Genomic DNA, 14,950 nt, shown 5'->3' with positions numbered 1-14,950 from the left:
AATAGGTCCCCACACTGAAGCTAGGCTGTAGTTGTAGTTGATCCCCTAAGGAAAGGTAAGGTAAAAGGTAAATGGGACTGACCCCGCCACTAAGCAACCGCCAACCGTACAGCACCGCACCTCCCCTCAAGCTTCTCGGCCCTCCTCGCTTCGCTTCCATTTTATCCTATTCCGCCTCTTTCTCTTCATACTCCCTATCTCTCTATCATTCTACCTAAAGGTTCATCGAATATCAACACCAGAGAATAGCCATCATGGATGAGATTGCTCCTGAATACGACGTCATCGTGCTGGGCACTGGTATGTTCTTGTTCCCCTCCTCGCCTGTTTCTGCCACCACAAGGCGGATCCCCGCATAAGAGAGCATTGGCTTGATGCTGGTGTTTTATTGTATTCACAAGCGGATGCTGACTGTTTCTAGGATTGACCGAGTGTATTCTTTCTGGGTAAGACAAACTGCATTGATTTTGACCGCTTCGTCGTGTCGCAAAGGGCGCTACAGACCTGCGCAAGCTGCAAGGCGGTATAGCACATGTAAAGGCGGTGATGGCTGATTGTGCTTGAACAGTGTTCTGAGTGTCAAGGGCAAGAAGGTCCTCCACATCGACCGCAATGATCACTATGGCGGGTAAGTCTCTTTCTAAATGCAATTACTTTCCTATAAACAAAAAGCTAACTGTTTCCCAGTGAGGCAGCTTCCGTGAACCTCGAGACTGTACGCAACCCTTATCCAAACCTCCCCGTCTATATCTTGCCAGACCGATATCTAACAACAGAATACAGCTCTTCAAGAAGTACGGAAACTTCCGCGAAGGCGAGGAGCCCTGGAAGCAATATGGTCGCCTCAACGACTGGAACATCGACCTTGTCCCCAAGTTCCTCATGTCCTCCGGCGAATTGACCAACATTCTCGTCTCTACCGATGTCACACGATATCTCGAGTTCAAGCAAGTCGCTGGCAGCTACGTCCAGCAGGGTGCCTCCAACAAGGCTACCGTCGCCAAGGTGCCCTCTGATGCCGCCGAGGCTCTGCGATCTCCCCTCATGGGTATCTTCGAGAAGCGACGCATGAAGTCCTTCATTGAGTGGGTTGGCACTTTCGACCCCAAGGACCCCGCGACACACAAAGGTACGTTTTCTAAGGAGATGCGCAAAGAAGATAATCTTGCGAAATTAGACAATTTGCTGACCCATAACCCTCTGTCTAGGCCTGGACATCAACAAGTGCACCATGAAGGATGTCTATGACAAGTTCGGCCTCGAGGCCACCACAAAGGACTTCATTGGTCACGCCATGGCTCTCTACCTCACCGACGACTACATCACCACCCCCGGCCAGGCTCCCGAGGCCATCCAGCGAATCCGCCTGTACGGTAACTCTGTTGCTCGATACGGAAAGTCTCCTTACATCTACCCTCTCTACGGTCTTGGCGAGCTTCCCCAGGGTTTCGCCCGTCTGTCTGCCATCTACGGCGGTACTTACATGCTCAACACCAACATCGACGAGATCCAGTATGAGGGCGACAAGGCTGTGGGCATCGAGGCGACCATGACTGGTGTTGAGGAGATGAAGTTCAAGACCAAGGCCAAGATGATTCTCGGTGACCCTTCCTACTTCCCCAACAAGGCCAAGGTTGTCGGCCACGTCCTCCGAGCTATTTGCATTCTGAAGCACCCTCTCGCTGGTACCAACGACGCCGATTCCGCCCAGCTCATCATTCCCCAGTCTCAAGTTGGCCGAAAGAACGGTAATTATTCTAATTATGATGATCATACATAGTTGCTGACATTTGTCTTTAGACATCTACATTGCTTGCGTTTCTTCTGCTCACAACGTCTGCCCCAAGGGCTACTGGATCGCTATTGTCTCGACTATTGCCGAGACATCAGCTAACCACCACGTCGAGCTCCAAGCTGGTCTCGACCGCCTTGGCAAGATTGAGGAGCAGTTCATGGTACGTTACCTGGGTTGAAATACTAAGATACACGCTAACAATCTCTAGGGTCCCCCTATTCCCATCTACGAGCCTCTTGAGGATGGTACCAAGGACAACATCTTCATCTCCAAGAGCTACGATGCCACCAGCCACTTCGAGACTACCACCGACGACGTCAAGGACATCTACCGCCGCGCCACCGGCGAGGAGCTCAAGGTTGAGGGTTTGAGGGAAGGTATCCAGGTTGCCGAGGAGCAGTAAAGAATCTCAGCGACCTTCCTAGCAAATAGGATAAAAGAGTAACAAGGCCACACCACTGTAACAGAGCCGGCAGGGTAGGAGGATTGTTTTGCTTTTTCAGAAGATTGGCCGATACCGATGGTGCGTCTTGGGCACAATCTCATTATACCTCTTTCGATAGCATCTCACACGACAACTCAAATGAATATTGTTGAACTGTATACACAAATCTAATATTTTGGGTGGATAATATGAAATTTGACTGAAACTTTTATATGCTTCATAAATCATGATCTGTTAAAAGAGAAGGAAAGAAAAGTTTGGCAGCCCCTTTTCTAGTACTTCTCAAGGAGGCGCCGTGATATCTACTATCTAGCTGAACTCGGACAGAGCTTCTTCATCCCAAGCAACAACGCGACACGCAAGCTATTTTTTTCTTGTCAAGCACGTACGTACGCAGCGAAGGAATCGCAATCCATTTTCCTATGCGCCCAAACTCCCAGGCAAACCCACAGCCCGCGAAAATATGCCGGAAAAGAGAGAAAGACAACCAAATGTGGAAGAAAGGGAAGCCTAGTGTTGGCTCTCTATCTGCGGTTTGTCTTGCCCATACCACGCTTTCCGACGACCTGAAAATGATGTGTTAGCTACGGTTCTGAGATAAATATGGATGAGAATAAAACTTACCAAGTGCTTGGTGATGGAAGCGGTCGTGTGTCGATCGCCCTCTCCCTGTCGGGCCATGCGGTTCATGCGCTTCTGGTTGAGCCTGGCGATACGATCGGCCTTGGATCGAGTAGCCTCGTCTGTGACACCATCGTCGCGGCGGCTGGCAGTAGGAGCACGGCTTCGAGGTCGGCTCATAGAGCGCATACGCTCGCGGGGAGTGCTGCTGCGACCACCGTCGACATCCATGGCATCGGGGTCCTCGGTGCCCATGCGAGATGTGGAACGGCCACGAGGACGAGACTTTGAGCGAGCACGCTCGGCAATATCGGTGGTGTCGACACCGAGTTGGTCGAGGGCATCCTCGAACTCGGAAAGGGGCTTCTTCATCTGCTTGCGAGGGATGATGGCCTGGTTCTTGAGACGCTTCTTCATGCGGGCCTCATTGCGGATGAGCTGCTGCTTCTCACGGATCAGCTCGGCCTTGCGCATGACCTCAGCCTCCTCGTCATCCTCAATATCCTCATCAGACTCGTAGAAGCCCTCAGCCTCGAGCTTCTCCTCCTCTTCCTCAAGAGCCTGAAGCTTAGCCTCAATATCGGGATCGATAAAGTCGTAGACGTTCTTGCCATCGTAGATCTCGGGGATCTTGTCGTACTTCCACTCGGGGTTGGCGAGCATGTAGTCGGCCTTCATGTCGACGTTGAAGACACCAGCACCACCGTTCTCCTCCTCCTCATCACGAGCGAGTCTTCGGCGCTCGGGGTCGGTCTTGTCATACTTCTTGCGGTCCTTGACACCCTCGGGGATGAAAGTCTCAAGAGTCTGACCACCCATGGGCTGAGCAACGTGGATACGGGACATAACATCAGCCAGACGGCCACCGATGTTTCCGCTGTTGTTGGTACCAGCCTTGAGCTTCTGGTTAACACGCTCAGCGATCAAGCGCTCGCAAGCAGCGTTCTTGACCTCTTGAACACCCTCCTGAGTGTTGCAGGACAATTGGAGCATCTCGACCTCACCCGACTTGAGAATGCTTTGGAGCTCAGCCTGAACCTCGGGCTCAAGGTCCTCAGGTCGGGTGACATCAATCTTGTTGATAACAACGAAGACTAGCTTGTTGGAGAACAGAGGCTTGATGCTCTTGAAGAGAGCAATCTGGGCGCTAACTGTGTATCCGCACTGCTCTGAAAGATCCATAAAGTACATAATGGCGGATCTCAAATGGGCAATGGCGGTGATACTTTGCATCTCAATGGTGTTCATCTCCTCAAGAGGGTGATCCAAAATACCGGGGGTATCGATGGCCTGGAAGCGGAGATACTTGTAGTCGAAGTGACCGACAAACAGACTCTTTGTGGTGAAAGCATAGGGCTGAACGTCGACATCGGCACGAGTAACGCTCTTGAGGAAACTAGACTTTCCGACGTTGGGGTAACCGCAGATAAGCAGTGTTCGAGTGTTGGGGTCGATCGAAGGCAGACGGCCGAGATGCTGGCGGACCTGATCGAGGTACATAAGAGGGTCCTTGAGTCGCTTAATGAGGGTGGCCATGCGACCCAGAGCGGCCCTCTTGAGCTGCTTGCACTGGAACAGAGACTGGCCGTACTTGAGGAGACGGACATAATCGCGGGAGATGGTCTCAATCAGATGCTTGGCGGTGGACATCTGACCGAGGGCGATTCTGAAATGGTCGGCATCGTAGAGGGTGTTGAGGAGATCCTTGTGGAAAGGATGGATGTCCTGCAGACGAGGGAAACTCTCGAGGATGGCGCCGAACTTCTCTGAAAAGGTCTCTTGTGTGAACTTGACCTTTCGAGTGTAGAAAGCTGTTGGAGTCTATGTTAGTGATCTATTGCGATTCTGGTTGTGGTGAGACAAAAGTCACAAACCTCGAATACGGCTGATCTTGAAACCGGCGCGAATCTGCGTTGGCAGCTTGCGCTGGGTCCGGCTCAGAACAATATCCAGAAACTCCTGCTGAGTAGGCACCGGGGGGATGTCCTTCCAGGTCGTCTTCATCTTGGGCGATCTGGTATTTTTGGAGCTGGATTTGTTTGGGGGGTATCAAAAAGGATAGAGACGGACGGGGAGAGAAAGTGTCGCTCGTCGCTCGAAGAAGAGGTATCAGAGATGGCAAAATTTAGTTGGATCGAATATTTTTTCTTAGTGGGTCGTGGCGGTCAGTCTGATTTCTTATCGATAAGAAACAAGTCACTTTTTTTTGTGTGATGGACTTGGCAGTCTCAGTTCTAGAGAAGTTGATACTGGCTTGAAAGCATATAGTCTGTTTCTACATACCTAGTCATTGATTCCTTAAGTGATTGTTCATTGACACGTAGTTCTATTATGTAGAGTATAAATACCCTGTGTTGATATACTCGTTCCCATATTCTCTGTGCTAACCGAACTTTTTTATGGTACTTCTTTATCTGCATCTCCCCCCACCTCAACCCCGCCGCCATACATTGAACCACCCGAAGGGTCCAAGGCCGGCTCCGGGCTCAACACCACTGAGAGACGTGCAAGAGGGGATCGCAAACTTTGCTTTAGAAATATTCACTCCCAATCTTGACTTCATACCAATTCAGATAACCACATAAATAATCATGTCTTCTCAACTCGCCCCCTACAAGCAAGAATTCTTGGAGGCCGCCATCGCTGGCGAGATCCTCAAGTTTGGCAGCTTCGAGCTCAAGTCAAAGCGCATCTCACCCTACTTCTTCAACGCCGGCCTCTTCCACACTGCCCGTCTCGCCGGCGCTATTGCCACTGCTTTTGCCAAGTCTATCTCTGAGGCTCAGCAAGAGACCGGCCTTGACTTCGACATCATCTTTGGTCCCGCTTACAAGGGCATTCCTCTTGCTTCCTCCATTGCTGTCAAGCTCGGCGAGATCGCCCCTGAGAACCTCGACCGTGTTTCTTACTCTTTCGATCGCAAGGAGGCCAAGGATCACGGGGAGGGCGGTAACATCGTCGGTGCGCCTTTGAAGGGAAAGAAGATTCTCATCGTTGACGATGTCATCACTGCTGGAACTGCCAAGCGAGAGGCTATTGACAAGATCCGAAAGGAGGGTGGTATCGTTGTTGGTATTGTCGTTGCCCTCGACCGCATGGAGAAGCTCCCTGCTACCGATGGCGATGAGTCCAAGCCTGGCCCCAGTGCCATTGGCGAGTTGCGAAAGGAGTATGGCATTCCTATCTTCGCTATCCTGACCCTCGATGATATCATTGCTGGTATGAAGAGCTTTGCTTCAGAGGACGATATCAAGCGAACTGAGGAGTACCGTCTCAAGTACAAGGCCAGCGACTAAGTACCGTATGGAAGAAAAGAAAATGGGGTTGAACGAATGAGGTTATGATATCAAAGGGCCACAAAATAGACGAAATGGGAATTAAGAAAAACAAATACAACACGCAAATGCGGTTTTTATAGACCAGCTATCTCATTATTTTCGATGATGCGGCTACTCTGGTGATATCTTGGTAATGCGAAGTGAGATGAAGCAACAGATGCTTCCTGAGAGGAGACTCATTGATCAACTGCCAAAAAAAAAAAAATGCTGGCAACAAGCCTGTAAAAGTCTATGATGGCGATTTCTTCGCCTTGGATGTTGGAGAATCCCCTTCCTTGTTCCTCCGTGTAGGCTCCTCCTTGGTCTTTCTCTTAGGACCACGGAGTTCAAGCACCTAGTCATATGTCAGTGGCCTTCAGTTTATGTCATAGAGGTATTACTTACCATGGCATGCCAGCCTTGACCAGCAAGGGCTTCTGTGCTTGGGCCAAGGTCTTTGAATCCAAAGCACTTGTAGAATTGGATCGCGTACTTTGACATGTTAGCTTGACGCAGATTTCAGGTGTCAACTATGGTTGCTTACCGGTTGGCAAATTATGGCAACTCGATCAGCCATTCCAGATGCATTCATAAGCTCGAGATATGACTTCATCACTGTTTTCCCGATGCCAACTCCCTGGACCTCTGGGCACACGATGAACGAATGGAGACAGATTGTCCTCCCTGAAGATTGATGGCCTAGAGGTGAGCCTTTGCTTGCTTTCGAGTCTCTCCAGTTCTCGGGCATGGCCATATCGGCATCAGTTACGACTGGGTGGGTTCCAAGTGTAGCAAGGACGTGCGCAAACATGACATGTTTGGCTCCATCGCATCGTCCTGACTCAACGGGCCGGCTGTGTTGCATGGTTGTGAGAGAGATCTTCTTAACATCGCTTGGCCTCACGGTATTGAACAGGCCGTAGCAGACTCCTGATTTCCGAATACGATATTCGATCTGTTTTGCTAGTTAGCAAATCTGACCTGAGCTCGGGGTCCCATCGCCCTCCAAACAACGAATTGGTACCCATATATTATGACTTGCCTTTTCACGTGTTGATCTATACCTCGCTTCTGAAAGTGCGACATTTTCAAGAGTAACGCATGTATCGATATCGTTCTCGGTCAGGGGCGAGAGCATAGGAGCCCAGTGAAAAGGAATGACCTTCTTCAGAAGGCCAGCTTCTGAGTTCCTCTTCTGGATCCTCATTTGACAGAAGTTCCTTTTTGAATTGACCATGTCCTCATCTGCGTCTCCGTCGTCGATGGCGCCATCAGAATCGTCGTTCTCCAAGTTTTCGAACACGCCGCCAGAGAAGATCATATCTCTGGCGGCAGAAGCGAATTCATTGTTCTTCTTCTTTTCCATGCTTCCCATGAGGGTTTGAGTTTCGGTTGCCACGTTGAAAGGTGAGCCCTGAAGGGGTCCTGAGCCGGCGATGGTTACTAGAGGTACTACCTCAGTATAAGTCGGTCGTTAGAACAAAGCTGCAGGTAAGATTTATGGGCCTTTTCGAGTAGTGAGAGCTGTCGCAGAAGATCTTTCTGTTTCGTCGATAGCGCTTGTGTTGAGATTATATTGTGAATTTGACGTTGTCTTTTGATGATATGATTATGATGCGACGAGAGGAATTAAAGCTCACCCGTGCACATTGAGCGTTGGTATGAGGCACAGGCGTCTTCAGGTGTGAACCGTTGAGGAGGTTTGTACCTCGTTTGGCTCAAAATCGGGTGAGTTTTTGATTACTGAATCACACAGAGAGACTCAGACTCGTTTGGCAGTGAATGAAACGTCATGGGACGACGGGTTTAGGTATCCTGTTTGCCCATTCAAACTTCTGGTGGACCCACGAATGCCGAGCGATCGGATGATGCAGTGAGGCCGGCGCCGGAATGGGGCCAGTTTCAATCGGTGTGTATAGGTGACAATGGCTTCAGGGCGTTGTGACAGTTGGTTCCAGAGCTTGTGGGAGTGCTGTACAACTGTTAACGATGTCACAAATAGTAAAAATAGTGTCAAACTGACCTTCAAAAACTGTCTTTTCCCAACTTTACCACTCTCGTCCGGATGGGTTCACGAGCGGGGAGAGCTTGTTCCGTCCGTCTCCATCGCCAGTGGTAGCTTGGGTCTGGCACATGACATATCAAAGTCGCGTGACCTCAACAAAGGAGAGCAAACAGATTAGGAAGTCACGGCAAATTGCAGATGAAAATGGGTCAAGCAACCAGTACATTAAATATTAAGAAGGAACTCATCAATGTGGTGATTGTAGGGAGATGCCATATCAGATGTCTAGGGTAGTCTGAGTACCAAGACGTTAACACCCAACAATTAGTCAATGGTGGACAAGGTTGTTGTTAAGCTTTTTAACAGACTTATCTAAGACGATAATCATTGATATTGTGTTAATTCGGAATTTTAACAACGGTCAGGTAACAAGAGTACAGAAACATGGCGGCTAAGAATACTGTACCTCGTATGAAGTCTTAGACCGTGACTGCCATGGGTCTAGATAATTAAATAAAGTTCCCAACTTCACCTCAACGTCAATCAGTTTACGATAACCATGATGAAACCTTACTAACAGCCCTAACAATGGAAAAAGCTTGCTTGGCCCAGACAACGGGACACCGGAACAGCAAGCCTATAGCATGCATGTTCAAACCAAGGGTGCCTTTCTGTGCCTCTAGGTGGCAGTCCTGCAGGAGATCATTCTATGCCTCCCCGGGACGACCTCCCTGTTGCCGTAACCAAGACGATCAGCAGTTGGGGGGTCCCTGAAACGGCAGTAGCCGCATGCAATCCCGGGTTCCTTTATCCTGGCATGCCACGAAATAGTGAAAGCATATCCCACGTTCTCTCCCCAGTGAGGCCTTCAATATCACAGGAGCGGTTGAGGTTTAGTTATGTATGCAGACCAAGGGGCCAATGCATGATGCCTTCTTTGGAATGAAATCGTTGCATTTCGCCCGATATGGTTACCAATGCTGATCTGCGAGGGCAAGGAACCTAGGCGTAGTGCTGTACATACAGTAGCATCTGTAAGGATATGCCACTCTCAGGGAGCAAGAAAACTGCAGACCTTGAATGAGGTGTCAAAAAGGGTTAGTCTAAGGCCTGCTGCATATATACGAACCTTACCTAAGTCTTTTTGTCACTTAGGATAGATGTGCTATATTTTATTGCGCCCCCTTGGTCACGACTCCATGACCTATAGAGTGCTCCGTTCCCTTTGCCGGCTGCATGAAGAGCACTCATTCGCCATCGTCAATGGCGCCTGGTTCTCCGCAATCATGTCCGAACCGAACTGTAGTAAGCATCCATAGGCTTCCGTCGGCTTCCAGCAGCTGCGTGGTTCTTGATTGTGAGCGTGCGTATGTGCAGTTGTGCCTAGCGGTACATGAGGGATACAATGCAAGCCCGCTGACTGCGAAAACAAGAAATATCTGGTCAGAAGGATTGAGATTGGGGGTTTGAGGTAACCGTAAGAGAAACTTGAATATCCATGTCAAGATTGCTCTTATTATATGGAACTTGGTTGGCTGATGGCCTTCTTGGCCCGAGCTATGGTACGGCAGAATGGAGGGGTGCAATATGATGTAAGTCGATGACTGGTAGGTACTGTTACAGGTACGATGAACCGCAAAGCAACTGTATACCTGTGTACCATTACCCTTATTTGGGGTAAGCCATAAGAAAAACCCCTTGTTCTTGTGACAACATATGAAACCATTGTGAGAAGCTAAATGATCCCTTATAATTCTTGCGGTTATCCGGAGCTACAGTTGCTCTTTATTAAGCACCAAGCAGCATAACTACCCCTCCGGCGGAAGCGGCAGCGGTAGCGGCAGCGGCCCCTCCAATAGCTCCAACATTAGCCAGTAGCTTGCTTTGAACTTTATGTGCAACTGCCTGCACCAGCCTGCACCTGCATCTATCTCCATCTTCATCTGTTCTTTCCTCTCCGATCTTTTTTTACACCAACCAACCTCGCGCACTAAATTCACGATAATTTTCACTTCAACCTTCTTCAATCTTCTTCGACTTATTGCTTACCACATCAACTTGCTTTTCTTGGGCACTTTGGGCTCCTATTTTTGAAGATCCCTAGTGGGTACCTTACCTCAGGAGCTGTTACAGTCTTCTGTTTACCTAGTAGGTAGCTAGTTGTCTGGGCTTTCTTTTCTTAGCCACCCTCGTGGCCACGCCTACTCCTCTCTTCTCACGACCAGCCACTTTCTTGAGAACCCTCGACGATATTCTTTCGTCCTCTCTGGCCCAAACTTAAACATTTCAAACATACACACGAAAAATATCAGACGAGCAACAACAGACACCACAATGTTAGTCCACTCCCAGGACATATTTACGTCATCTTCGGCTATTGGATGCTAACTGGCAACAGGCGCATCACCCTTAACATATTCAACCCCCAGGCTGGGGAGCAGGATAGCCTGCTCACCCTCGAGATCTTTCCCGACATGACACTCGCTACCCTTCGCGAGTCTATTCAGGCAGAATCAACTGTTCCTCCAACCTCACAGCACATCTACCACAACGGCCGCCTAATTTCGGATGATACCCAGACTATGGAGCAGCTGCAGATTGTGGATGGAGAGATGTTGGCCGTACACGTCAGAGATATGCGAGGAAGTACTGGTGTACCCGAACAAGCTCGACGCCCTCAGCCTAGGAGACCGGCCCAAAACGAGCAAGACCCTGAGCTCATCCGCCTTCAGATTCTTGGCCAGCCTGCCCTGAGACAACAGCTGCAGTCACAACACCCAGAACTGGCTGCCGCAGTTGACAACCCTGCTCGTTTTGCACAAATCTTCCATGACAGCCAGAATCGAGAGCAACGCGAGCGCCAGGAACGACAACGGGAGATCGAGAGACTGAACGATGACCCTTTCAACGTTGAGAACCAGAGAAAGATTGAGGAGATGATCCGACAGGAGCGAGTTATGGAGAACTTGCAAAATGCTATGGAACACAACCCCGAAGGTAAGTCCTTGAAATGCCAACTATGAACTGCAATATTGACACCATTCGAACCTAGTTTTTGGAAGAGTTCACATGCTCTACGTCGATGTTGAGGTCAATGGTCATCCAGTCAAGGCGTTTGTTGACTCCGGTGCTCAAGCCACTATCATGTCTCCCTCGTGTGCTGAGGCTTGTGGCATAATGAGACTGATCGATACTCGATTTGCTGGTGTAGCTCACGGTGTCGGAACAGCAAGAATTATCGGCCGTGTTCATTCTGCCCAGATCAAAATCGGAAACCTGTTCCTCCCCTGCAGCTTTACTGTCATGGAGGGCCGATCAGTTGACCTCTTGCTTGGTCTCGACATGTTGAAAAGACACCAGGCCACTATTGATCTTGCTAGAGACAAGCTCATTATCCAAGGTGAAATGATCCCCTTCTTGGGAGAGGCCGAGATCCCCAAGGCGGAAGAGGAGGCGGCTGCACAGGAACCAACTTTGCCTGGTCCCGATGGCACAGCAATCGGACAACGTACCGGAGCCGTTGTGCCTCCTGGCCAGCACCAACAGCAGATCCCTGCCAGACCGCAAGCCGCTCAATCTGCACCATCCCCTGCTGCAGCTGCAGCTCCCGCCCCCTCCGCACCCCAAGCGCCTCCTGCTGCACAGTCTGCTCCGACAACAACAAACATCTCTCCACAAGCGATCGAGAGCCTTATCTCGATGGGTGCCACTCGTGAGCAAGCTATTCAGGCCCTCCAGGCCGCAGAGGGCGATCCGGATGTTGCTGCTGGGTTGATTTTCTTTTAGTGGCGTGAACACTACCTCACACTGGATGATGACATGGAAAGATAAAATCAATAACATGGAAGATCGTAATGATAGATGAGTATCCATCTATCCCGTGTTTTAGCGGGCGGATAGAAAGATTTCATTGTCTACAAATGGGATGGGATGGTTAGGGCACCGGCATGACCATTTCGCTATAATGCGGCATGATGCTTTGGAGTATTAAGATACAAGGATTAAACGTAGTTATGAAGTACAAATTGCTCATCAGCTTTTGGTGCGGGTATTGCTCATCGCAGTAACTAATCTATGAAACCATCCCCTCTCTCTGCTGGTTAAATTTACCGGATCTTATAGACGCAAGGCTTCAAAACAGAAGCTTCGTTAAATTCTGGCTGCTCATCGATGGGATCTATCCTACGGATGATGCCCCTCTTACCCTTGGGAGCCTCCTGCTCCTTGACATGCTTTCCCTTTGTGGGCGATGCTCCTTTGATGAAGTGCATCTTGACAAACATCTTGTTGGACAAATCGATCGCCTCTCTATCTCCCTGAAGAACAAAACCGCGTGACCTGAGCACCTCGACGAACGCTGTTACGTCTGTCTCACGGCGGCGATCATCCATACCGTCGACCTCTACGGCCAGATCCTCATCATGCTCGGCATCGTTATCAGCGCCCTTTTTGCCTTTCTTGCCAGCCATTGCGTTCTTCTTGCGGTTACCAACACTGTGGGTAACGGGGGCGTTCTTATTTCGGATGGGACCAAAACGGCTCTTGATCTCAGCAACCCAGAGCTCACCCTTCCAGTGGAGAATACGGTAGGCCTCCTCGATGAAATCGACCCAGTTGGTGCCCATAAGAGCGAGACAAAAGACAGCAACGTTGACGGAACCGTCAGCAAGAGGCAGATTGGCGATATCAGCCTTGGTGACTAGGGGACTTGGGCTCTGGAGATCGTAGCTTTTGACATTGACTTTGAGTTTCTTGCCATCTGACTGAAGAGCCTCCGCGAGACGAGCATCACCACAGCCAAGATCAGCAATAGTACACTCCTGTTGCGTACGAGGTAGCGGTGTCTTAGCCAAAGGAGTAGGAGGGGCTCCAGGTCTGCCTTTGCCTTGTTGGCGAACCTTGCCGCGTGCGCGAATATCTTTGAGGAAGCTGTCGACGGGGTTCTCAGGCCAGACCTTGACCTGGCGACGAAAACCTTCATGGTACTCGTCGAACATCTCGGGGGACTCATCGAATAGATTGAAAGCTTCTTCAGAGGGACGGGTGTAGAGTGTCTCGTTGAGGTGGCGGAATCGAGCTGAGATGAGCTTCTCTCTCATCGAAGCTTGTAGGGGAGTGAGCTTGGGAGGAGCAGGAGGCTGAGGTGCTGTCTTTGCGACGACGTCCTTTGCTGGTGAAGTGTTGGTTTCTGTTGAGTCCTCGGTAGACTTCTGCTTTTGCTTCTGCTTTTTGTCCTTCTTCTCCTTCTTAGGTTTGGGCTGCTCATCATCATCATCACCCTCCTTCTTATCCTCCTTCGTCTCCTCGCCCTCCTTCAGCTTCTCATCCTCACCATCCTTAGCCTTCTTCTGCTTCTTCTGCCTCTTGGCAGCCTTTTCAGACTTGGGTTGCTCAGTCTTCTTTCCCTCAATCACGGACTCCCAAAGATCAGCGACAGTTGAAGGTGTGACATTCTCAGCAGCGTTGTTGTTGTTGTTGCGCTTGCGCTTATTGGATTTTTTGCCGGGCGCGCTGTTACTATTGTTTTTGCCGGGGGCTTCAGATTTGAGGCCGTCCGCTGAGACGGACCATCCTGGAACAGCAAACATTTTTGATTGGAAGTGATTAAATGTTTGGTTGTAGTTGATGAGTTTGATGCTGATGAAGTTTCGCTTGATAAATTTCGTAGATCTGAATTTTTGCTGGAGGTACGTACCTGAAAGTCTGGGCAGATCCGCATATGGCCCGTGCACCTGCCATATTTGGATGTCAACGAACCTCACTCAATAGATCTTTCAAGCTTGAAGGACAACGACTTCTATTTCGATATATAAGCTTTAGATGACCTCTATGTTATCTATAAGATGTTTTTAATATAGAAATAGTAGTTTGAGTTACGCATTCGTCTATCGATAGTAGCAGAATCTTCATTTTTCTGACTGAGCATCCTTAGCTGACAGGAGTACCACTGTTCTTTGAACAATTCTACCAAGTTCTGCCTTTCTCAAGGATCAAGACATTAACTCACAAACAGATCTCTTCAAAAATGTCTCATATCTCCATGTAAACATAGTGTCTTCCGAGCGGGATTCACAGTCCGTATCCCCGATGCTCAAGGTCCTCCACCCAAAATGGTGGAATGCTCGCTTGTGTAATGAGACAACATAATCCGTAGTTCCCATCTAGTTTTGGGGGTTTGAAAGCTCATGAGTTATTGGCTGGAAGTTGATAAGCCTGTAAAAGGGAATAATTCGAGTGGTGTGGTTATAATTCACGCTGACCAACAATACCCGGGCCAGCCAATACCCTATGATGCATCAATATCAATGGAGCCTTAGTTTTGGTCTGAGATATGCTATGGTAATGAAAAGAGACCACAGAGTCCTGTAACGGATTGGATTTTTCAACCTTACGCCTATTGTTGCCCACAAATCATACCATCAACTGCATATTGTGTCCTTCGAGAAAGCGGCTATATGCAGATGTTGACTCGCAGCTGGTATCATTGCATTGTTTAGTCACAGGACACAGTAAAAGAGCCTCAAGACATACATAGGGATGTCGAAACATCATGGTTCGCCCTACGTCTGTGGCCTCGAATATTTCGACAAGTCCTTGAGTGCATGAGTTCCGACCTACGACTACGCCCAAGGACATGCAGTCCTATGAATATACGATTGCGGTGACTTGTGACGAACGAGCATCGCTCATCCCGGGTTCTTTTGTTAAATGCTTCATCTGAACACGAGAAAAATGCTCAAGAGGCATCGGGGTTGTGGTTCGCATCG

At 49.4% G+C, this 14,950-nt stretch overlaps 5 protein-coding genes across 5 annotated transcripts; 2 read left to right on the top strand and 3 right to left on the bottom strand.

The window, feature by feature from the left end:
- Positions 1–60: 60 nt before the first annotated feature.
- Positions 61–2,399, top strand: FOBCDRAFT_259315 (GDP dissociation inhibitor). The gene is made up of 8 exons (XM_031179830.3): positions 61–300; positions 422–446; positions 569–628; positions 688–715; positions 784–1,129; positions 1,209–1,748; positions 1,801–1,955; positions 2,004–2,399. The coding sequence occupies exons 1-8, from the start codon at positions 255–257 to the stop codon at positions 2,196–2,198; spliced, it is 1,395 nt and encodes a 464-aa protein (XP_031045717.1). The 5' UTR covers positions 61–254; the 3' UTR covers positions 2,199–2,399.
- On the bottom strand, positions 2,400–5,175 carry FOBCDRAFT_259314 (P-loop containing nucleoside triphosphate hydrolase protein). Its single transcript, XM_031179831.3, has 4 exons — positions 5,145–5,175; positions 4,736–5,008; positions 2,865–4,672; positions 2,400–2,806 (listed from the first exon to the last, which is right to left on the bottom strand). The coding sequence occupies exons 2-4, from the start codon at positions 4,863–4,865 to the stop codon at positions 2,765–2,767; spliced, it is 1,980 nt and encodes a 659-aa protein (XP_031045718.1). The 5' UTR covers positions 4,866–5,008; positions 5,145–5,175; the 3' UTR covers positions 2,400–2,764.
- A 9-nt stretch (positions 5,176–5,184) lies between these two features.
- FOBCDRAFT_220075 (phosphoribosyltransferase-like protein) lies at positions 5,185–6,280 on the top strand. Its single transcript, XM_031179832.3, has one exon. It carries the CDS (start codon positions 5,453–5,455, stop codon positions 6,155–6,157), a length of 705 nt encoding a protein of 234 aa, XP_031045719.1. The 5' UTR covers positions 5,185–5,452; the 3' UTR covers positions 6,158–6,280.
- FOBCDRAFT_259312 (uncharacterized protein) lies at positions 6,281–7,553 on the bottom strand (the record flags this gene model as incomplete). The annotated part of the gene is made up of 4 exons (XM_054704133.2): positions 6,281–6,533; positions 6,584–6,670; positions 6,723–7,133; positions 7,203–7,553. The coding sequence occupies 4 exons, from the start codon at positions 7,551–7,553 to the stop codon at positions 6,429–6,431; spliced, it is 954 nt and encodes a 317-aa protein (XP_054560108.1). The 3' UTR covers positions 6,281–6,428.
- A 4,651-nt stretch (positions 7,554–12,204) lies between these two features.
- Positions 12,205–13,830, bottom strand: FOBCDRAFT_220067 (25S rRNA (adenine645-N1)-methyltransferase). Its single transcript, XM_031179838.3, has one exon. It carries the CDS (start codon positions 13,769–13,771, stop codon positions 12,290–12,292), a length of 1,482 nt encoding a protein of 493 aa, XP_031045725.2. The 5' UTR covers positions 13,772–13,830; the 3' UTR covers positions 12,205–12,289.
- Positions 13,831–14,950: the final 1,120 nt, after the last annotated feature.

This window comes from Fusarium oxysporum, chromosome IV (assembly GCF_013085055.1).
Source record: "Fusarium oxysporum Fo47 chromosome IV, complete sequence".
Taxonomy (NCBI): Eukaryota; Fungi; Ascomycota; class Sordariomycetes; order Hypocreales; family Nectriaceae; genus Fusarium; species Fusarium oxysporum.
This window is presented reverse-complemented; position numbering and strand designations above follow the sequence as displayed.